Below are 23,476 nucleotides of genomic sequence, written 5' to 3' on the forward strand. Positions count from 1 at the left end.
AAGAAAGAAAGAAAGGTCTGGGGCGCCCCTCTCCTCTTACCACAGTCGTTCACACTCCCTCTGAAGCCCCCAAACTCTTCACCGCATGCTAACTGTTCATCACACTACAAACATGCAGTTGGGGTAACTAATTCCACACATGTCTTTGTCCATCTTGAAACCCCCCAACATGCAAGGATGTCCTATATGTCTGAGTGTTTAATGCCTCACTCAAGGGAGGAGAAATTTATCTCATGGCTGTTATAAGGCGATATATTAGGATTTTCTTGACTGTATAAAAGGTAAATGTGGGCAAGAGTTGGAAGAACTGAAAGCATCAATAACTTTCATTGAAAATCGAGTCGGACACGTCGGTAAAATAAATACCCGGACTGTAAATTCAATTTAGCATTTTGTAGATTGAGTTCCAGTACTCCTAATAGCCACATAATTGTACAAACCACATGTTTTGATTGATTTTCAGAGCTTAAAGTAAACTAAATGCCACGTACACATGCATCACTTTATTCAATTCGAGTCATCATGTAGAGCAGTAAAAGCTCAGGTTTGAGAATAAAATCCATTCTTTTATTAGCACCTATGTGTGCATGGAGTCTGACAAAAATATCCAAACATGACAGCGAGAGAAGAAAGAAAATAGAGTGACTGCTGTGTCTTTGGTGTTAGATAATAGACTTAAATGATGTCATGTGAGAACCTGAAGAATTTGAGTCATGGCTATAATTTGTTAATGCTGTTTTCCTCATAATCTAATTCTTAAAGGCTTTGAAAGTCTGGAAAGGTCAACTCAAACTTGATTTTCTGAGAAGGTAATGAAGAAAGAGGCTCTAGCAGCCAAAACAAATAATGCCTAAAGACGAGCTGCAGTTTGGTCAGTATGTATGAAGCAGGATAATTATATAGGATGATAATTATACGTTTTAATTAATCTGATAGTTTTGTTCTTGCGTTTCCACTAAATGCACCTCAAAAGAATCATAGTTTTTAAAGTTTTTAAACAGATTCAGAATAATCATGGGAAATACCACACAAACATCAACATTCAGATTTTTAATGAAGAATTTGATAGTAAAGGTAGAATAAACCAGAACTTTGTTACATGTGAATTTGATGGTGTGTGCATCTGGGTGTTGTTTCTAAATGTCCACCAGCTGGGCTTTCACGTAGGTGCCCAAAAGGCCCATCACAGGGCAGCAGAGAGGAGACCCTTTGGCCTGAGAGCAAAGCTTCTCCAGCACAGCTGCAATGACGCATCTTCCAGATGTCGTTCACAGATGAACCGGTGTTTGGGGCTTAGAAAGAAACTAAAGGCAGGGGGTGTTGGTGCTCCCACAGACTCATATTTTAACTTGAAATTTGTGTCTGCGGTCATGCTTCACTGTTATCCGTTTGTCATTAAACATGGTGATAATGCGGGGAGCGCTTTGTTCAGGTTGGTTGTAGAGGTGAAGTGCACTCATGAGGCTCAAACGTGGCTGTGTTTAACCGCCACAGCCCAAAGCTGTGTTGTAAATTAAACTGCTAGATTCTAGAGAAAGTGACGAGTGTTTGGCTTAGCGCTGACTCACAACCTAAACTCATAAACAGAGCTAACTCCCTTGTGTCTGCCCTCGCCTGCCATTTTAAGACCCTTTCACCATCCATCTTTATCAGCCCTGCTGCCCCTTTCAGCAGAGCTACCAGCACTCCTTCACCACCGTGAGCCCATGCAATGGTTTTATCACCCCAACTGACAAATTGTGGGATATGATCCGTATCTCTCAGCAATTAGTTCCAGGCTGTCTCAGTGGGAGGGGATACTGCCAAGCCTACCTTCAGTCTATGCTCCGCTGATGCAGTGTGTGCTGCCACTTTCCATCTGATAACCCCTCAGTTTTAACAGGAGCAGGCAGCAGAGTCATTCCATGAGCTATTAGCGAAAAGAGCATCGTTTGTGTCCGCTCCCTCTGAGGGGTTGACCAGGTGGGAGGGGGCGCAGGCAATAGGCTGCAGGCCGCTGTAAATCAGCGCTCACAGATGAAGAAAATTACATTCTCCTCTATTTAGACTGAAGTTTTTAAGAGAGTGACTCCAGAGTCTCTGCTGAGGCTCATCATCTCAGCATGCCGTCTCTGGCTCACTTTACCAAATCTGTCACATAGATCCTCTTTCATTACCAATAAACATTCTGCATGTAGCTATTATACTTAGTGGAATCTAATAAGGTATAAGCATTGCTTTTTACGAAGCGTGCAAATCAATTTGGTAAAAAGTTTCTCTCTTTATCTGTGGCTTGTGCTGGCCTGTTGATGCATGGAATGAGCACAGGCAAAACACCCAAATGGATACTGTGTCTGGCCTCCATAGCTCTGTGTGACAGACCAACACAGGCAGATTCGAACTCATGCTGACGCTTTTTCAGCGAGTTTTCAACATAGCGAGTGAAAATATAATCCCACAGGGAGGTATCAGGAGGTAATACGCAGTTTCCTGATTGTTATAATATCAGTCGAGTACCAGCGGCAAGAGAGAAAATCACAATGGAGCTGAGTGGTGACAACCAAACCCAACAGGCAACTGTATTCCCGCCAGTATGGGTTTATGTTTCATAAAGGAATAAATAGGATTTGTGTAGATTGCAGGGGAGAAATTGTTGCAATGCATCAGTGTGAATGTTCTAACAGTTTCTTATTATTAGAATTTAAATGACTTTGGTACAGTGCTTCTGTACTCCTGATACTTATCAAGCTAATCCCACTCTCCTCTCAAATTCACACTCCTAGCTACTTTAATTAGCATAGTGCCAGTCTGGAAGGCAAGCAGGGAGGGAATCAGAGAGAGGGGAAAGAAGAGGGGAAGGAGAGAGGAGGAGGAGGTGTGAGGGAGGGGGGCATTGCGTGGTATGAGACAGAAGAGGATTTGTATGTTGAGGCTGGTTGCATCACCCCTCTGTGTTTTTGTGGATATGAAGTCAGCAGCACATTTTGTTTTGTCATTATCTCGGCTCTTGGTATTCATCTACCGAATGTTGCAAATTGGCTCCTGAAAGGCGTCACATATTCTCTGCTTGTCTTTGACAAAATAATTCATGGAGGATTGTCTGTACGGGGAATTCTGAAATATGAGTGATCCTATTTAAGAGACACAACAGACAGAGGTTTTTACTGCAGTGCAGTGTCACACGTTTACGATGTTTGGAGTGTGTGTATTATCGCTGATCAGCGATAAGAAAATGCAAAATGCCACTTGATCGCTATGAATTGATTCTTTTGGCTGACAATGAATGGGAGATTAAAGCGAGGAACTTGAACTGAGGACTGCAACTGTGAATGTGGTGGCTGCTGCTTACTGCAGGTTTGATATCCGATTGTAGGTTTGAGGTTTGCAATCTCCCAGTTGTCCTCTTCAACAACCCTCACCCTCCTCCGGCTGTGTCTTCCTCAAGCCTTCCTCTTTTGTTTCACCAGCAGGGCCAGGCTTGACTTCTATAAGATGGGTTACTGCTCTTCTATCCTCCCCAAACTTTCTCCTCAACCATTCAGAGATGCAGCGCAGACAAGTGCACCGCATCCAGGGAAACCTTTTAGTCCGTGAAAAGGAAACAGAAGTGAGCCACATGAATTCGGCGGCACACTTGTAGGTAGATAGGGGAGACATGGAGGAGCGCTGCAGCTCTCTGTACTGCAGAGAATTAAACCGGATTGTGGAGAGCAGAGGAGAATCTGTGGTCCAAGGTGACTTTGTGATCAGGTTCCAGAGCGCAGCCTCAAATCCTCAGCTCCAGGCTGTGTGTTAGTCCGTGTGAGAGTGAATGTGTGTACGTATAAGACTGTGCTCGTAATGTATGCATGTGTGTGATAGCGTATGGGCACTAGCTTGTGCGCATGTGCGTTGCCACTTGTGTGCATGTTTATCCCAGTCTGTGCTGAGAGCCTGACGATTGTTGGACAAAGTCACTCAATGGCACATGCTCCTCTCTTGCCCCATATATTAAAGTGGACAGACTGCAGTCAGCTTTTGTGGACACTTAATCAACAGAGCTGCAGCCTGTTTGGTCGTTATAGTAAGTTTAATGTATTAGCATTGAATCAAGCCTCCTCAAGCCTGTGAATGCAGTAAATTCCCAATAGATTATGAGGACACCCTTCACTGACTTTCCTCAATGTGAGTTTTTCTGCCAGCCGAAGGGATTGTGATCAGACACTGAGAGACAATGTTTATTTGAGAATAATTTGCAAAAGTGCATGTTGAGAGAAACCTAACGCAGACAGGATTTTACATTTTTCATCAACTTAGTAAAGAAACGTTGCAAATATCTGCCAAACGTATCAGCCAAAATTGACTGACAGCGTATTTCATCCTACAGTATCCTACAGATTAAACGTTTCAGTGGTCACAGCACTTGGTTCAGGAAGGACTGGCGTCTTGGTATAGTATCGGAAAAATCAACTGCGATTTGGAGCAAGAGATGCAAAGTGTTTCTTAAAATGAAACCAATAATTTAGTGGTATATAAATGTAACTTCAAGGAGAGAGGCTTGGATCAGAAAAGGAACTCCCTTTGTTTTATGATCACTAGCTGAAAGATGAGTTCCCCACACAATCAAAACAAGTCCATGAAGTAAACACAGAACCAGCTCTGTATTCACAAAGGCTTTTATTAGAAATCTGGTGAAAGGCAAGGATTTATAAATTTAGATTCAATCTGCAGTGGTGAGAACCATGGAATCATATCTGTTTTTCCAAGGGAAGACGTAACATTGTGGCAGAGAAGCTGCAAATCAATCTACATGATGCACTGGAAACAGTCGAGTGGCAGACAGCGGGAAAAGGAAGTGAAACAGTGGTGAAAGGAAAGCAGACTTCAGTGTTTAAGAGTTTTGTGTCTGCCATGATGGAACACCTCCTTCCTCAGCTTGGATGACAACGGGGGGAAGGAAGTTAAAGTGAACATAAAAGAGGGGTGGGGTGAGTGGATGAGGTCGGAGGTGAAGTGGCACTGCGGGGTGGGGTGATGGGGAGTGTGTGGAAGAAAGGGGTGTGCCCCCCGTGCCCCCTCCCCTGGGCCAGGCAGCTGTTTGTCTGGCCCAGTAGGAGCTTAGTTCAGACCTCGGACCACGCTCCACTACATCCCAATAGCAGAAATTTCACTGGAGCCACTCACCACATTTGTTTTGGAATAGCTGATTGAGGGATTCAAACGGGCTCTTTAGACGCGATCGGGCTTCAGATAAAGATTTCCTGTTGGTTTTCCAGTTGCATAATTGAGGTTCGCCCGACACAGTCATCGCCTGTTGCGCCATGTTCTCTTTCTAGTAAGACTAAACCGAGCTACAGGCATAAAAAAATCACCTGGTCTTTACAGGGGCAGTGACCGTGTGGGAAAAGAACCACATTCAAATTAAGATCTCCGTTGGGCTAAGATCCCTTGTAGGCCTATACGAGTTTATGTGTATGTTTGTGTGTACAAAAAGAGGCAGACCCCGAAAAGCAGTGAGTATGTCACTGTGTAAGTCCCCTTGAAAGTGTCCCTCTTTAAGACCTGTTTAAAAGGGACGCCCCCTCTTTGTGTCCACTGTTCTCTGTGGCGTATGGAGGGGCTTTTGTCCCCCTCTTTCATGTGCGCTCACAATAGCCCGGGCCGTTTGAAACACAACAGTAGATGAACTGCGCTGACAGTGTATTAAACTCTGATGAATTGCCTGTGCGAGGCATAGATCAATGTCCTTCAACCCTTAGCACACAGTGAAGCCCGGGCCTTGTCTTGGGTAAATGGAACAGGTTGCTGGCTCTTTTCAAAAGGGCCTGATTATATTCATGTTTTGTTGAAGCAGAAGCCTTTTTAAAAAGTGTAAATCTTTGCGGTTCAAAAGAGTCCTATTTTTCCCCCCTTTTCATTCAGGGAACTTGGTGCTGCTCATTTTGTGAGCATTTTGCCATTTGCAGCCTTAGCTGAAGCTCGGTGTCTCTACTCCAAAGTTAAAATGCTTTCTTTCTCGTCACACTGACTTTTAAAACTTTAAAAACAACCACATCAGAACAGCACAGTGTTAGCACACTGGTTAATGTGTCTCTGTGTCTCCAGGAAAGTAATAGCCTCTCTCAAAGCATCGAATAGCTTCACAAACATACTTGAGGTGTGTGGTGTGGAGGCTATTGGCCTACGTTTGACCTTTAAATGACTTCTTCCCTCTGAAGGGGGCTTAGGGCAGCATGTTTACACAGATCACAGCTTCAGGCCTTAAGAACAACAGGGACGGACCACTGAGCCTCTATGGCTGCTCCCACAGGGACATCAGACTCTCAGCTACCAGCAGCAGCACCACCACTCACGCTAACAGGCAGATTAATCACAGGTGGCAGGAGCCTCCACTGAGCGTCTACTGCAGTCAGATGCTCACAGTAGCAACATAAATGGGGTTAAAGTAAATGGAAAATAAAGCAACTTTCGACATTCAAAGCTGAAAAGGAGTAAAAATAAAGAATTCGAAGCTTTGATTTCAAGTTGGGTGTATTCGTCTTTACAGGTGTGGTTCAGCAACAGGCGAGCTCGGTGGCGTAAGCAGGCCGGGGCCAATCAGCTAGCAGCCTTCAACCATCTGCTTCCTGGAGGATTCCCACCCACAGGGATGCCAACTTTACCCACATACCAGCTACCGGATTCCAGCTACCCCAGCACCACGCTATCGCAGGGTAAGACCCACCACCCTCTGCACACACACACACAGGATTTCAGGCCGAAAACAGACCATGCTCTGCACTCTGACTTTAATCTAATTTTGGTAAAGATTGCATTAGTCCTATTCATTTGTTGCATGTCATATTTCATGTTCATGTTAATGAGATTCTCAACTTCATATGAACCATGTGCAGCATATAAGAACCGTGCAGCAAGTAGTTATGTTTACAATCACATCTTTGTCACAGTGGAGCAGAAACAAGCCTTCAATTATTTTCTCGCTTCTGCTCTTTGAGGCACTTTTAATGTAGAAAGAAGGACACGCAACAAATGACTGACAACATGCTGACCTTATCTTGTGAGGCTACTTCTTGTATAGCCTCAAACAGAAGTATTTTTTCCTCAGTCCCCTCTTACCTGTGCACTCCTTGTGTTGTTCTTCATGTCAGAGGGCAGCACATTGCACAGACCCCAACCCCTGCCTCCATCCTCCATGCACCAGGGAGGTCTGAGCGCTGACAGCAGCTCTGCTTATGGTCTCTCATCCAATCGCCACAGCTTCTCCAGCTACTCCGATACTTTCATGAGCCCCTCAGCATCCAGCAACCACATGAACCCTGTCGGCAACGGGCTCTCCCCACAGGTCAGTCCAAATTAGCTTCACCTGCTTGTATATAATGTTCCCGCATGTAGGTAGTGTTCACATCCTTCAGTCTACCACCTCCACCCCTCCTCCTCCTCTCGCTGCTCAGAATATGTAATTGTATTTGACTGAAATTAAAATTCAGAAACAGCATGTTCAGCAAAATAACTGCCAGTGTGGGCTTTTATGTTCGTCTTCCAAAGCCCTGGATTTATTTTAGCTACTCTAAATTGCTACATTTGTAAAACAATTGGATTAACATCAACAAATTAAAATTCATCTTGATAGTACCGCAAGTGCTCAAGCTGCTCCAAACAGCGGTTTCGACTTTCCTGGGACATCTAAATCCCGCGCAGCGCAGAGAGAACACATGCAGATGAAATAATTAGCTAAAGCTTATAAATGTAGACCCATAATCTTCTTCTCGTAATTGTCTGCAGCTGGAAGACTCCAGTGCTATGAGTGTTTTTCCTCATCTCTTTGCTGCGTGATTTCCAGGCAGTGACAGAGGCAACGTGCTCTCTGCATTGGGGGTTTTCTGTAGGTTTATCCTGCTGGCCACTTCACATGATCTTGTGCCCTCCTGTCATGATAAAGAAAAACATCACCCAGACTATTTAGGATCCTGGGTCTGCTAATTGCAGTTTAAATCTATAGAAGCCCAAAAACATCTCTACCCATTCTCTTCTCTGCCATCTTAACGTGCAATACCATATGTGCGGGTTTGTTTGCGTCCTCTTCTGAAAAGCGCCGGATTTCACATGTTAACCTCTTTGGACACCTCCATTAATGAGCGTTTAAATGCGACTCTATGGTAAGGGTTGAGCTTTAAGTAGCACAGAATGAAAAATGATTTGTATTGATGCAAATCGTGTGTACGGAGTGAATTATACACAATTACCCATCAATACTGGCCAGTCTTGCCCACCCTCACCAACAAGATGTGGTTAACAGGCAGAAAATAAGATTGAAATGGTGTGTAAAGAGTTGAAAATGAATTTCAATGCTGCATTTGTCCACAATTACCCCGTCGTTCACACGTGTTTTATTGGGAGTTTTTTTTTTTTCTTCAAATATTTCTCAAAGCAGATTGGAAACATTCTTGGTATTACCCTCTTTCTTCAGAGAAGAAAGAATTAAGGATTTTGTGACAAAAAAGAGATTTTCTCTCCTGCTGGAGCGACGGAGGATAACATGGAGGCTCACAGCGTGTTTGATTGTTAATCGTGGCACAGGGGCTTTAACTGCTAATGCTCTCACTGCAAACCTGCAGAAAAACACCAGGAACATGGAGTCGCTTTTTTTTTTTTTTTCATTAATGGCTCTCTCTAATACTGGCATGGGGTGCACTGTCGCTTTCTCTCCCTCTCTTCACAGGCATTCAAGAATGTGTTGGGATATTAAACATTTCCTGTCATAGTGGGGATTAGGACAGGAGCCTTTGGGCAACTGTACAGCATGGATTTTCCCTATTCAATTACTCTATCAAGTGGGTTTGATTAATGTTTATAAAAAAAAAAAAAAAAAAAAAAACACCTGAATTGTTTTGAAATTTTTTTTATTTCGAACTTAAATTGTGGATGTGGTGTTTTAATTTTTAGAGGGGGTCATAAGCATGTGGTGTGGATGTTTTGAGGTGTCACACCATGTTTGCACTGCACAGAATTGAAATGTATTGAATGCATGCAGAATGCTGTGTGGCATTCCTATCAGTCTCTCAGCATGGAGATGAATGTTCCCACTGACAGCAGAATCAGAGTTCAGTCTGTGGTGCAGCGTCCTGCTGGGCTGGGCAGCCCTCATCTCCCTCTCTCTCTTCCTCTCCCTCTCTCTCACTCTGTGCAAACATGCAGCTAACCACATAAAACTCACACAATAAACACTAAGTTTACCTCATCTGAGTCACACTTTTTTTTTGTCTTTTGCATTTAAACAAATTTCGCTCAAACGGCAAATCAGTTTCAGCTTTGGGAAATTATCGACCCGCGTTCGACACCTCGCAGTTTGTTTTTCATGATTTACAGCATGTTTCCACTCTCCTGTTTTCCCTTCCCTGTAATGGAAAAAAAAAAGCAACACAAAGAGACGGTCTATCGAGATGGAAATGAGAATTTGATATTGTAAGTTACAGACAGCATCTGTTTGCAAGAGATATGCTTGTGCATTGGTATGTGCAAGCTATTTCTTCAAGTGTCTGGCATTGATGGCCTAGCTGTTGCTGTAAAGATTGACAAAAATTCTCTGATTCCCAGTAAATGGGCTGCGGTGGCGAGGTGCCAAGTCTGTAATGGAATCCTGCAGCGTTCAGCAGTCCCGACAGGAGCTCGCGTCCATCCCAATCCCATAACCTATCCCGACAGCACACATTTTCCCATTACAGGCGGTGGAAAAGCCATGCACACTCAAACTGGTTGCTGTCATTGTGGGATATACAACGTGTTTGGCTGGTCGAGGGAGGCAGTATATTAGGGGTGGTGAGAGTGAAGCTGTGCATGGCTGGGCAAAAGGTATGAAACCAGAAGTGTGTTTTGTTGTTGGTCTTGTTTCATTTAGCAGCACAGCAGGTGTTGGTAAGAAGGAAAAGCAAGGGCACGGAGGACGGCATTCCAGTATTTTTCTATATTTCCCTGAAGATTTAAGCTTATGTCTGCTTTTTCATTACGGCTTTTTTCATTTTTAATATTTTGTTTGAAACAGGCCTTTGTCTTGACCTTTCAAATGGCCTTCGTGATGCTTCCAGTTTAAATTTTGCATACTAGAAAACAAATAAGCACCATTTGCTTTCCTTTAGCTGAAGAGGTCACGCTTTTACAGTCATCTCTCCAGAATATTGTCTATTTTCAACAAAACCTGGTAATAGGAAGGGCCTTCGAGATACTTTTCAAATGATTCTCTGAAGCAGTGTTCATGTTCAGTGTTCATTGCAATTGTGGGGAGACATTTGGGCTAAATTCCTCATTATTGCATGACAGGGACACCTGCTGGGAGAGGAAAGAAAACAACTGCGCTGACTGGAAAGCTGAAGCCATGCGAGAAGAGCTCGGTGGCAGAGCTTGGGTTTCACTCTTTGGAGAAATTTCTAGAAAAAAATGACACCAGGCTGTAAAAAAAAAAAAGAAGAAAAGGCATTTTTCTTGCAGAGTCTAAGTGGGAAACGCATCGTTGAATGCTTTGCAGTGCTGCTGAGTGGTGTTTAGAGGTTATTCAGCATGACAGGGACATGTGGTAGGCCAAGGGGGAAGTCGGTGAACTCTATAGGTGCGGTGGACAGAGATTTTATTGCTGTTTTGATGAGGGAAGTTCGCAAAGTTTTGTGAGGAACTTTTTTTTTCTGTTTTGCAGTTTTATGAAAGTGTTGTGTGTTTTGGAATGACAAGGATGTGCGTGTGAGTGTGTGTGTGTGTGTATCTGAGGAGGGCCTTTGGGCTGTGTGAGTGGGCCGGGCCTCCACACATACACACACACACACACACACACACACGTACACGGGATCAGAGGCAGAGCGGCTCTCACCCCTGCCTCCCTTTGATCTGTGTCCCCAGGCCTGCCTGCCCGCGCCGCGCTGCACCGTACCACGCACGCTGACACCATGCTCACCAGCGACTCCCCACAACTGTCTGAGAGAGATAAGCCAGGGGAGACTCCAAACTGTGCTGCTGCTCTTCCATTAGCTCACGCAGACGCTTCTTTTAAAAACGGGATGAATTATTTTTAAGAAGCAAGCTCTGCCGTTGCCAAAAAAAAAAAAAAAAAAAAAAAAAAATGGAGAGGGGAAAATGTACGGAACAATCTGGAGCGCTGGCTTCATTCCGCCTCCCTCCCTGACTTCTAACAAGACATTTTGCACCTGAATACCAATGAGAGGGGGAGATTCATGTAGTCCCCCACATTATTAAAACTTGGGCATTAAGCCTCTCACCGGGCACTGTGTCAGCTGGCAGGCTCCACTGACAACAAATCAAAGGGGATGAGCACATAGCCTGCATTCATAGCTCAGCCACTCGCAGAGCAAGAGGGGGAATACATACTGGTTAATTAGAACTCCCATTAAAACAAATACTGTTTCAATTTGGCAAGTATAAAAAAAGATGTAAGAGGCTTTCAGAAAAAAGAGACCTGCTGTTGGCAGCTGCCAAGAAAATCCAGGGACTGTAAATCATATCCACTGGCTATACTGTTTCTGCACAGATTATTAGTGTTTGCTGTTGTTTTGCAACACTTTTGAACTCTGAGGAAAGATTCTGTGACTGTGACACCAGAAATTTACCTCTGCACACATCGCGGTCGTCCTCGTGTCGCGCTGGCCTTCGCCTTCTGTGAGATCATGTTTGTTTCTGCAGCTTGCAGAGACTCATATCTGTAAGGATTATCGCTTTTATGAATAAGACGTAACTGATAGCATTGTTTCTCAGTCTAAAAAGCTTTATGACAATTTATAGACCCAGAGAGCCACTCATAGAGCACATCATGGTCAGAGCTGCAGCTCTACACATGGGCCTCATTTGCTGCTAGCTGAGACGGCACCGCAGCTTACTAGCCGTCTGTGTACCTGAGCCATTTGTTGCTCACTCCATCTTTTAGGTCTCCCGAGCACCCAAGTGAAGCCATTTTCTTTTTCATTCCAAAATATTTTTGGTCTGAGCTTTATGTATTCATAATCTATTTTTCACCTACCAACCTTCCTTCCCTCCATTTGGCTTTTTGTCATCCCATGATGCCTTGCCAATAGTGCTTTGCTCTCTCCCTCTCTCTCCCCACCTTCCTCTCTTGCTCCAACTCTCTCCCCTGGAGAGGCAGCTCTTCTCCCTACGCCCAGATGAAAGGCTATGGCGGACAATAAAAATGCTATTTAAATGCAAGGGTGTTTGTGTGCGGGTGAGAGATATTTCCTGCTGAAAGTGAGCTGCTGCATCCTGATAAATAGTAAATATAAGGGAATGTGATTTACATTTATCTTGCAGAGGCAGCCAATATGAATTTCAGTAAATCCTAGAAGATGGGGATTTAAGGAGGAAAATGACTGAGACTGATTCACATGCTGTGTGTCCCACGCAGTTGAAATGCCTATAAGGTGGAGAGTGGAACTGCCTTTATTAAAGTATAGGCACAGACATCGATCCTATCTAAAATACCTATTACACACAGACATTGTGTCACATGCTCATCTGAGATTTCCAACCTCAATTTGAAGGTGACTTGCACTGAAGCAACAACAACAACAATATAATAATAATAATAATAATAATAATAATAATAATAATAATAATAATAATAATAATAATAATAATAATAATACTTGCAGTCTGTAAGGCAGGTGAAGTGTCTGTTGGGCATACACTGGGTGACCTATCTCTTCGGGGTCAAGGGTCAGGGTGCAGGGGGTTGTGGGACAGCCGGGGGAAGAAGGAGGACTGGTTTGCTGTGAACCTGTCCTGCTAGCCGGAGGTCTCGGGATGTTGTCTAGCTACATGTGGTTCCTTTTAGTTCCAGATGCCACTCTGACAGGTGCATAGATGTGATTAATACTCTCTCTGACTTCTTCTCTCACCCACATTTTCTCATTCAGTCCCTTCTTCCCCCCGTCTCTTACTGCATGTCCCTCATTGGTGTTCTGGTCCCGGCTTCACTGTGGACTCGTGCTCGAGACCCCTTTTGCAAAGTTGATCTAACACTAACCGTTTTCTTAGCCTTTGTAAATAAATGCTAGGAATATGAGTATCTCCTGCCAGCATGCTTCAGTGCGTGTGTTTCTCTCTCTCTCGCTTCCTTTCTTCCTCCTGACAATGAGATGAGAATATGGGAGGTGGTTGGGTCCTCAGCTGGTTGTCTCATGCAGCAGCTCTCCCCTCTCAGTCTCCAGCTGAGAGCTATTTCACTATTTATTTACATGTAATTATGGCTATGAGGTGCAGATATTAACACTGTCAAGAACAATTTGACCTGACATTTTTCACTAGACCTGGCCCCTGCTGTTTTTAGCAAACAACCCCCCTCCCCCCCCCCTCCCCCTTTTTTCTCCTTTGCTCCCTCGATCTGCCTCGCTTTCCTTCTGGAGCTGCTCCCTCACACACTTACAGAGCCTGCCTCGCTGTAACCACTCTCCTGGAATCAGAAAATCTGCCGTTTAATTTAGAAGAGGCGTTGGTGCAAGGTGCGGAGAGTTGAAGTCTTTGTGTGTGTGTGTGTGTGTGTGTGTGTGTGTGCGTGTGTGTGTGTGTGTGTGTGCATGCTTTGAAGGGGCCTCTCTTGTTCCCAGTGGCTGAATCCATCCCATAGTTACTCAAGCATATCACTAGCAGAGAATAGAGGATTGCTCCCCACACGTTCTCCAATTGCAGTCCAATAGACGGCATATTAACCTCTGGTTAGTGCGGGGCCAAGTTTATAGCTTATACTGCATGATGTTTAAGAGGGAGGGGGACCTTCTTCCAGCTTGAGCAGCTGTGCTTTCTTGAACACTGAGGCTAGCACGAGCTAAAGTGGGCTGGAGAGGATTTAGTTTAATGAAAATTTGCAAAAAGACACAGAGAGGGGGTGAGGACAACCCCAAAAATAAATATGAATTCGAGTCCATTTCCGCTTGTTTTCGCTTCCTTTGTATGCATGAGCAGCTTCATGGCGCGCAGGGAGAAGAGACACAGGCGCAGGGCGGCTAACATGTTGTGAGGAGTGACAGCTTGTTCCAGTGCCCACTAATCGTCCTCATCTGTGCCTGCCTTGTCAATGCCCAGATTCTGTCAGTGCCAATCAGCCAATTAATTGAACACAATTAGCACCCCACCCCAGCCCCCCATATGCAGCACATTCTTCAAAGGCCCGTTTCTCTCCCTCCAGCACCAACCCCCGCCCCTCCCGCCTTTTCCACCCATTCTACCTCTCATTCTGCTTCTGTCTCTTCATCCTATGGCGCTGGAAGACACTTTTCAGTTTTTATTAATGTGCCGCGGCCAATTAACGCAGTGGCATGCAGGCCAGAGCCCGTCATCTGCTGCCTGCCACCATCCTGGCTGTCTGCTGTGGCCCCACGCCACCCCTCGCGCCACCTCCACCGTGACCAAAACGCTTTAATTCAATTTATGCAATCACTGTTATTTTTAAATAGTCATTTTGTCTGCTCAGATGAGGGGCCTTACTGCCCGCTGGGCCGGCCCTCTCATGTGAGGAATGGGGGAAGGGTGGAACACTGTGGGAGCAGGAGTCGACTGACTTGGGTGGGGGGGTCCCTGATATTTTTATTTGTTATTTATTACATTTTGGTTGGTTTTGTTTCAGGTTTTTATGTGTTTTATTTAGACATTTTAAATGAGGATCTGAAAGGATGAAAGTTGAGGTTTAATTTAGCAAAGTTATCAGTGTAAATAAGTAGGATTTTTTTTCCTGTGTGTGTATATTATATGTATATATTTCAAGAGTCTTTATTTAATATTTCGGCTGTTCTCAAAGTCAGACACTTTCCAGACACTGGATCTGTGTGACTCCCGGGTCACAGAATTAAACACTATTCTCTTCCTGTAATCACACCCTCAGGACTGGCCTTCAAATATTGATCTGAAATTCAGTGTCATCACTGTGGATCTTTAATCATTCTCTGCTGCAGCGAGTATCGGCCAGGCAGATCTGCTAAGGTGCAAGATGCTATTCTGCAGCACTCAGATAACTTACAGACATTTGGAGTGCTCATTTTTCCCAGTCTGCCCCGGTGACCTCTGCCTAACTTAAAGGTACATCTTGGGGGCATTTTGATTTGGGCAGAACAGGGAGCTATCGGTGACAGAGGAACTAATCCAGTCTTGCGCAGATTAAGAGTATTTGTGGAGTGGGGTGTGTTGGCGCTGGTGCCGGGAATGGAACAGAAGGGGCTCCTATCAGCTCTCCAGGCAGGCTAGCCCTCAGGCCAGCACAGTCCTACAGGAGTCTTTGTACTTCCCAAAGCCTCCACTTTCCTCTCACTCACTCTGTATCATTTTCTCTTCTCTCCTCTGCCCCCCTCACCCGCTTTCTATAGGCTATCATATTTTCACTGCTCCATTTCCTGTCTTTACATTTCTGAATTTGTGTTGTTTTAGTCCAATGCAAGTGTTCATGTGCCCACTTATTATCGTCACATGCCTGAACGGCGACAATATCATTTTTCTGAGTCACAAATTTGAGCCACATTAAATCCAGACAGCGAAGTTTAAAATATATGAATGCTGCATATTTTAATATTGGACAAGATATTAGAACTAATAACACCAGGAAGTTCTAATAAAAAAAAAATGGTGGTATTGGAGCACATCTGCACTCGCTGCACGCTGCTGACTCCCTCCCCTCCTTCTTCTTTTTGTTTTTATTTTTTCTTGTAACTCTCACAGTGTTTCTCTCAGCTCTGCTTCTGTCACATTGTTCTATTCTGGAAAGAAATCCAACAAAGAACATCTCGTCAAACATTCACGCAGACAAAAAAAAATGTAATTTGACTGTTGAAGAAATTAGGGAGGTATGAAAGGGCCTCTTTTTGTGTCTCAAGTGCGCTATTTATTTATCTGAAAGGATGCACATTGTATCAATTTACACTTCCCCATTCACTTCGCCACAGGCTGGAGGGCTCAGAAGTTGAGAGAATTAATTACTTTTTTATTATTATTTATAAAGTAATCTATCTGTAGAGAGGGAGCGGAAAAAGGAGTAGGAGAGGGTGAGGGGAGGGGAGGGGGGTGAGAGAGGCAGGGAACGCCCTGGAGCATTGTCCTTTAAACTAGGTCCTGGCTCACATTATCTCCCAAACCAGCACTCACACAACGTCAAACAACAAACGAACTCTGGGCTGCTGAGGACGCTGTATGCAAGGAAAGAGAAGGAGGTGGGGGGAGGAGAGGAAGGGAGGGAGGCAGGGAGGAAGCCTTCTCTGCAAAAGTGTACAGAGCATGTTTGCAAAAGTAATGTGGTTGTTAAGATATTTTTCTCATCTCTTAAATGAAGCACTAATTCAAACTCCACACGTCTTGTTTAATGCGCCCGTGTGCATACGGAGATTTGTCATTTAAAACTTGAGGAACATCCTGGTGCACCAGACCCCATCCAGCAAAACTCCATCAAATGTTGCATCGACAATAAGCCTGTCAATCCAAATCCATGTTCCTTTAATGGCTATCAATCTTTGCGCATGTTATATGTATTTAAGTAGAACAAAAACGTCTTTATTCCTGTCTGAGAGTAAATTCACAGGCTAAGATTAAGGAGACTTTGCGCCAGAATTTAATATGAGTAAAGTTTTGTTTTGCATAGCATGCAGCGACAGAAATGTGTGAAGGTATCCAGCTGCAAATGTGTTTTTTACGAGCTGAAGTGACTCAGTATCATCTAACCCCTGAATGTGAAGTGAGAGAACTTTATGGGGACATCAAAGTGGCAAAGCCATGCAATTAAAACTGACCTGTCTATAACATAGAATACTGTAAATGTGGGTGGAAGGAGGCAACTTTGCTGAGACGCTGAAGTGACTCCAACCCAGTGCAATCTGACACTTGAAAGATAAGTTCACCTCCAGCTGTCCCTCCATCAAACTGAGAGGACAATTTCTTTGATAAGTGAGTCAACAAAAAAATCTAACTGATGCCCAGCTAACGTGAACCCAACTACTCCAGAAGAGCTTACCTTCTCCCTTCTAGCGAAACTCAGATCATTAAGACAGAATCCTCTTTTGGGAAGGACAACTGGAGAAGAGCGACATCCTCACAGATGACAACACTTGTTAGACTCTAAAGTGGCCGACCCATCCTAATTCACTAAAATAGCAAAACTGCTACAATGTCAATGATAAGAAGTCATTTTCTTTTGAAGAACTTTCATGAGCATGAATAATATTCAGGCCAATTGTCAGCTATTCTATTTCATAAGGAAGCGATGTAATCAAGCTTCAATTAACCAATGACTAAAATGGACTCATGCCCTCCAGCTGTCTCTCTCAGGACACTTAACAAGCTCTCCCCTTTCACTTCGAGCCATCACAAACCATCAGGACGTAATACCCCTCTCATCCTCCTCGGAGTCTGCAGTTCGGCCCCATATGGGAGGGAGCATCACATGTGTCCAGCATGAGGAGGGCCATGAATCTCCCTCTTATGGATAGATGTCACATGCTTTGTCCACAGATGTGGAGGGGACGGGGTGGGGGTTTCCATACTGATAGAATTAACATGTGGAAATGACTAACCAGCCTTTATGTTTCTGATGTGCTTCGAGTGCTTTATATTTCCTGGGAGGCCTTTTCTAAAGATATGATTAATTTGCAGAATATGGTTAATTTTCCCTCTGTGGGATAGTCCTGGCGTAGCGCATCATGCATTGCCTCTATGTTTGCAGCGTGTGTGTGCGTGCACGCCTGTGTCCATTCATGTGTGTATGCATGCTAACATATGTCTGCATATGTATCACCCCTGTGTAACCACCTCCATGATGGGCTAATTGGTTTAGCAGCCAAGGGGCCAAAGGCCACTGCAGCATAGCAAAACTCAACATGAACCTGATGTTGAAGGGAAGGCTTCCCTGCTATAGGAGGGAAGCATGTGTGGGACAATTCGCTTTTTACCACCCCTCCCACACACACACACTCACACACTCCACTTTCCTTTTTCACTTAAAGAAACTCGCAGCATAAGAAAACAAAATTCTTCACAGTGTTCTGGTCCGCTGTGCTTCAGACTGGAGTAGCACTAGAGGTAATCTCTTCCATTTTAACATATTTTGAGACCTTCTTCTGACGAATGTCACATGCTATTACATTAATCTAGAATATTGAATTGGAAGCTTTTATGCACTATGAATAATATACACACTGTGATATTCAGGCGAGCTTCAACCTGCAGTATCAGCGGGCCCCTCAGTAAGGTTTGTGGAGCCTACTTTGTGTGGGGATCTGAGGGGATCATTTACCAGTTCCAACTCCATTACTATTCATGAGATGGGTAGGCTAGGGGCGAGGGATTAGGGACTCCCTTGGTGCTTGTTGTGCTGTAGGCTCGGGCTCAGGCCTCAGGCTCCAGGACAGGGGCTGTCTGGCACGGATGGTGGGTCTATTATCACCCTGGGACCCTTCTGTCCCACAGCAGAACACTTACTGGCAGCGCCAGCTAATGGAAACAGTCTCTCTTGTTCCCTTTCTCTTTTTTTTTAACCTCGTCACCCTCCTCGTATCCTTCCCCCTGCTCTTTAAAAAAAAAAAACGATGGGGAAGTTTTTCCCTGTCCCTATTTCAAAGTTGAAATGGTGTATTTCTATTGGCATCTTTACCGTGAAGTGCTAGGATGGCTCTATATTTGCAGAAAAAAAGTACTTTCCCTCAACTCTGTCAATGCTTTGATCCTCAATTTTCCAAATTTCTAACATCCTTCATTCCCCCTTCCCCCCCAGGTGATGAGTATCCTGAGCAACCCCAGCGCCGTACCCTCCCAGCCCCAGCACGACTTTTCCATTTCCCCCCTGCACAGCAGCCTGGAGAGCTCCAACCCCATCTCAGCCAGCTGCAGCCAGCGCTCTGACACCATCAAGAGTGTGGACAGCCTGGCTTCCTCCCAGTCATACTGCCCCCCCACCTACAGCGCCACCAGCTACAGCGTGGACCCCGTCACTGCAGGCTACCAGTATAGCCAGTACGGCCAGAGTGAGTAAACCCTGCATTAACATCTAAACACTGTATTGGTGCGTTCAGCTTGAGTTAAACAGCTGCTTTTGTCATTTTATGTGTCCAAACAAGAGCAGGCCATTCTTTTATTTCTCCTCTTAAGTTGACTCGATTTAAAACTCAGGCTCCGAGGCAAGAGAGCCTCCTGACCTTTGCACCCTGGCTGGTGGAGGCAGACACGTGCTCTTGATAAAGACCCCCCCACACACACACACCACCACCAACCAGCACCACCACCATCCTCATAGAGAGCTGCCTTAGTCACACCCCACTCCACTTGGATGGGAAAGAGGAGAGGGCCACTTCAAAGAACGGCACACCCTCAGGGGCCACAGTGTCCTCTTGCCCACCTCTCCCTCTCTCCCTCTTTCTCTGTTCTCCATCACTCACACACATGCACACACCCTCAGGGCAGGAAAGAGTTTGCTTTATTAGATTAACATAATTGACTGATGCTGTCACAGCCATTCATAAGAGGTAAAATGAAGCACACTTCCCCAACAAGCTAGCCACCGCCAGCTAGCTGACATTTGTTTGTGTTTATGTGCAGCTTTTAGTTGAGATCTGGTGTATTGTGCATCTGCTGGTGTTCTTCTTCTTCTTTTTTTTTTTTTAATGTGTTTGTGTTGCGGTGCGTGAACGCACGTGAGCGCGTGCCAACCCGTCACGTTTTGTGTGTGCGCACCAGTGTTTTGTCAGCAGCAAGAAACTGATGGCAGTGCGGATGTGAGCTGATGTGAGGTTAATTAAGATGGTGATTGAGCACAGTAGATGGGTAATGAATGGAGGAGAGAGGAGAGAGCTGCTGTCTGAGGATGAAAATGATCGGCCATGTGGAGTGTGGAGGGCATGAAATCAGAGATGCCAAGTGTAATGAAGACTGGCACATAGAACACACACGGGGACCCATCTGAGTGACAGCATGGAGACTTTACCAGGATGCACATGCTCCGTGCCAGCGGCGTGCCAACCTCAGACAAGGGACAGGGGAGGGGTTTTTATCTTTCACTCTCTGTCTGTGAATTGTTTTTCATTTGACTCACTCGCTTCTGCCACAACTTATTTCAGCCTTAATCACAGAAATGAAACGAAAGTGAATAGGACATATGTCTCAGCAATCTACCACCTGTCTGACGTGTGTGTTTCTGTTTGTTTTTTTTTTTCTGTCTTTTTGTTTCTGTGCAGCTGCCGTGGACTACCTGGCTAAGAACGTGAGCTTGTCCACCCAGAGGAGGATGAAACTTGGAGACCACTCGGCCGTGCTGGGACTGCTGCAGGTGGAGACGGGTCAGGCCTACTGAAGTCCCCAGGACACACCCTGCGCCACTCTCCTCCGCCCTCTGCCACCCACCTCCATGCTCCATCAAGTCTGGACTCCAGCTCCAGCTCGCCTGTCTGCTGCTCGCTCTGCAGTCCGGCCATGACATCAGCGCTCAGACAAGCAGCCTCGCTGCGCAACAGAGAAAGGGACGCTTGCCGGTGTGACAAGGCTCTTCGGGGAATGGAACTAAACTTTACACGCCATTGTCAACCACCAGGCGGCTCTGCACCCTCTCTCCTCGATATTTGGGCATCTCTGCCTGCTCCTTGTACTCCTACCCCAGCCCCAAACCCTGTTTTGTTTTGCTCAGAAGGCCAGACAGGACCCCAGAACACCCGAGGATAGTCGCCGCCTTGGCCCGGGTTCCTTTTTGTCGTGGCTGCAGTCCAGCACACATTTAGAGCCATCAACAACATGTACTTTGACCTTGCTGTTCATAGTAGTTAACAAAGCCAATATCGTTTGAACGACTCTTATTCTTGTTCCTTTTTGATATTGTTAAGATTATTGTTGCTGTTATATGATTATGGTTAATGTGATTTATGTTGTTCTTTGATTCCATTCGTATCTCTTTTCTCTGTTCGATGTTGGTGTGTAGAACACAGTGTGGATGACTGAGACGATTTGGGAGTGCGTGTCTGTTGCGTGTGCATGTTTGGCGTGTCGGCACAGTCACACAAGAGAGGATGATTGTTTTCCAAGCTGCTGTTCCTCTGCTTGTTCCCTGAGCTCTAATGTTCGTGAGCGATTTGACCTTCCCACTTTCATATTCATCTTGACATTCCTAAAGAACTTGGCCACTCTGTGGGAAGTCTGGCTGGATGGATTCTGCAGGGAATTAAAGCAGCGTTTTGGCGGCCAATAGCTTTCCCCTTCTAACCTCCATCCCATCCTTAGCCGCGGTCCATGGGGAGGAGGGCATTGTTTGCAAAAACAGGATTGGGGAAATTAATGTATTTTGTTTAGAAATATGGACCTTGCCAAGGAGGGCTAACTCAATTTCAACCCCCCACCCCCCACCCCCCTGCTCCTCGCAAATCCCATCTGCCAGGGAACCCTGTGTGACTTTAACAGTGTAAAGCAGATTAAATCACACAAAAATAATGTCAAAGCTAATTCACAGTGACCCTTCCCATCACCAGTCAGTATTTCTGTTTTTATAGACTAATTAGCACATTTTGTAAATGCACCTTCAGTTGGTTTCCACTCTCGGACTAAACGAACATTCCTTGAAACATTCCACAGGCTCCATCTACGAATATACTATAAGCATTCCTACGCTTTCTGTTATGAGATTAAAAAGTACACAAGCTGTGCCATTCACATGCACTCTGGAAAATCATATAATCCAGTCAGTTGTGAAAGGGCACAGGTAACACCACTGATTGGCCCCCCTCTCTGGTTTGGACCGGAGCCCCCTCTAATCCCCCGCTTTGACGTACTCACTGAAATGTACAAAAAGAAGAAAACATTTAAAGAATAGTGGATATGAGACATTTGTGTAGCACTCATAGTTGACTTTCGACACGATGCAGGACGAGCTGTTCCCTTGAGATGTGTGTGATTTCCTTCATTGGCATCAGTGCGTTGATGATGATGATGATGATGTACACAAAAGCGTATCTCAAGACAGGATTCGGTCCTCAGTCGCCTTTTAAAAACTGAAAACTGTACAGTAGCTGGAGCAGATTGTGTATTGTTTGTTTATAAAGAGTATGTTTTATACTAAAACACAACTATGTTGAGCGGTAGGTAAGCGAGGGATCTGTGGAAGTAAATGTTTGATTTGAGTTTCCTTAACTGGCTTGTTTTCTGTTGGTTTTGTTTTAATTGTATTTAATTGGTTTCCTCGTTTTGACCAAAAGTTTTATTTGTGTTTTGGGCCCAGGTAAGAATGAATTTGTATAAATTAGTAAAATATGAATTCCATGAAAAATGTTCCAATTAAAGTTGTATAAAAGAGGATCACACTGAGCTCAATGGAAAATGAAAGCTTGGTGACACAGACAGACTCCCTGGACCACAGGACCGCTGTATATTTGAAAGGTGGCTGGATGAAACATCTTCATGCATCAGAGCACTTCGAGGGTGTTTTTGACCACCTGATCTCACAGACTGATTATTAGTGCAGACCAGACGACTGGACCGTGGACCAGAACACACCTGAACCCCAGAGACTTCGGTGTGGGCGTCCGCAAACAGTTCAGCACGATGATGATGATGATGATGATGATGATGATGAAGCTGGTGAAGACAGCCTCTCTGCTCTGGGAAACTGAATCGAGTCGCCTTTGATTTGTGGACCAATAAGACTTGAGGAGAAAAAGTCAAAGTAACGCTGACTCCGCACTGAATCGCAGCAGTTCCAGCTGCTCCGCTTAGACGCCTCACTCATGTGTATATTTTCAAAAGGAAGAATTTTAGAATCGTCTTTAGTGTATCAAACCCATTTCTAACACTTGCGTCAATAAACATTTGGATATTTAAAGCATTCAACTCCTTATCCCCCCTCCCGTCTGTTTGACCCTTAACCTGTTTAGTTGCTTTCTGACATCTGTGCTTTGCTTTACTCCTTTTTCTGTTCCGCATGTGTGTATATTATCATGGTATAATTTATTCTGCTGTATGAAGTATTAGAGTAGTGGGAAACTTGTACTGGTATTTACTACCTTCAGCCTGTTGGTGTGTTTACTGTAACACTGGCGTAACTGTTATCAATTAAAGATCCAAACCTGATTCTGCCATTTGTCTCTTTTTTAGTCCGTGTGTTGTTTTGTATGTTTTTTTTTAAACCTATTCCATTTTACTTCCAGTTAGTTTTACCATGTACGTGTGTGTATGTGGGTGTGGGTACGTGTGTGTGTGTGAAGGAGTGTGATTCCTCAATTTCAGAAAATTAATCAATAATCGAGTGATTTTTTTAAAGTCTTTCCTCAAACAAAAATGACAGAAATTCTCTGGTTTCAGCTTCTCACGTGAGAATTTCCTGTTTTCACTTTGGGCTCTGGGAAATTGCGATGGGTCTTATTTTGCATCTTTTGACATTTATTAGAGCATAAATGTAAGAATTAATCAAAACAAAAGGTCAGAAGAATGATGAAATAATTGCTGGTTGCAGCCAAAGTGTTAAGTTTATGAGTGCACCTGTGCACATGCTGTATATTTGCATCCATACGTATATGCACATAAATAC

General features: G+C 44.6%; 1 protein-coding gene across 4 annotated transcripts in view; it reads left to right on the forward strand.

Annotated features, from left to right (window-relative positions):
- Positions 1 to 23,019, forward strand: part of pax7a (paired box 7a) — a 46,519-nt gene extending 23,500 nt beyond the window's left edge. For all 4 annotated transcript variants that reach the window (XM_076760872.1, XM_076760882.1, XM_076760874.1 and 1 more), the window contains 4 exons: positions 6,506 to 6,671; positions 7,107 to 7,300; positions 18,692 to 18,941; positions 20,148 to 23,019. In XM_076760872.1, the coding sequence (XP_076616987.1) occupies positions 6,506 to 6,671; positions 7,107 to 7,300; positions 18,692 to 18,941; positions 20,148 to 20,263 (726 nt within the window). In that variant the 3' untranslated portion in view covers positions 20,264 to 23,019. The remainder of the gene's footprint in view (positions 1 to 6,505; positions 6,672 to 7,106; positions 7,301 to 18,691; positions 18,942 to 20,147) is intronic.
- Positions 23,020 to 23,476: the final 457 nt, after the last annotated feature.

This window comes from Chaetodon auriga, chromosome 2, assembly GCF_051107435.1.
Source record: "Chaetodon auriga isolate fChaAug3 chromosome 2, fChaAug3.hap1, whole genome shotgun sequence".
Taxonomy (NCBI): Eukaryota; Metazoa; Chordata; class Actinopteri; order Chaetodontiformes; family Chaetodontidae; genus Chaetodon; species Chaetodon auriga.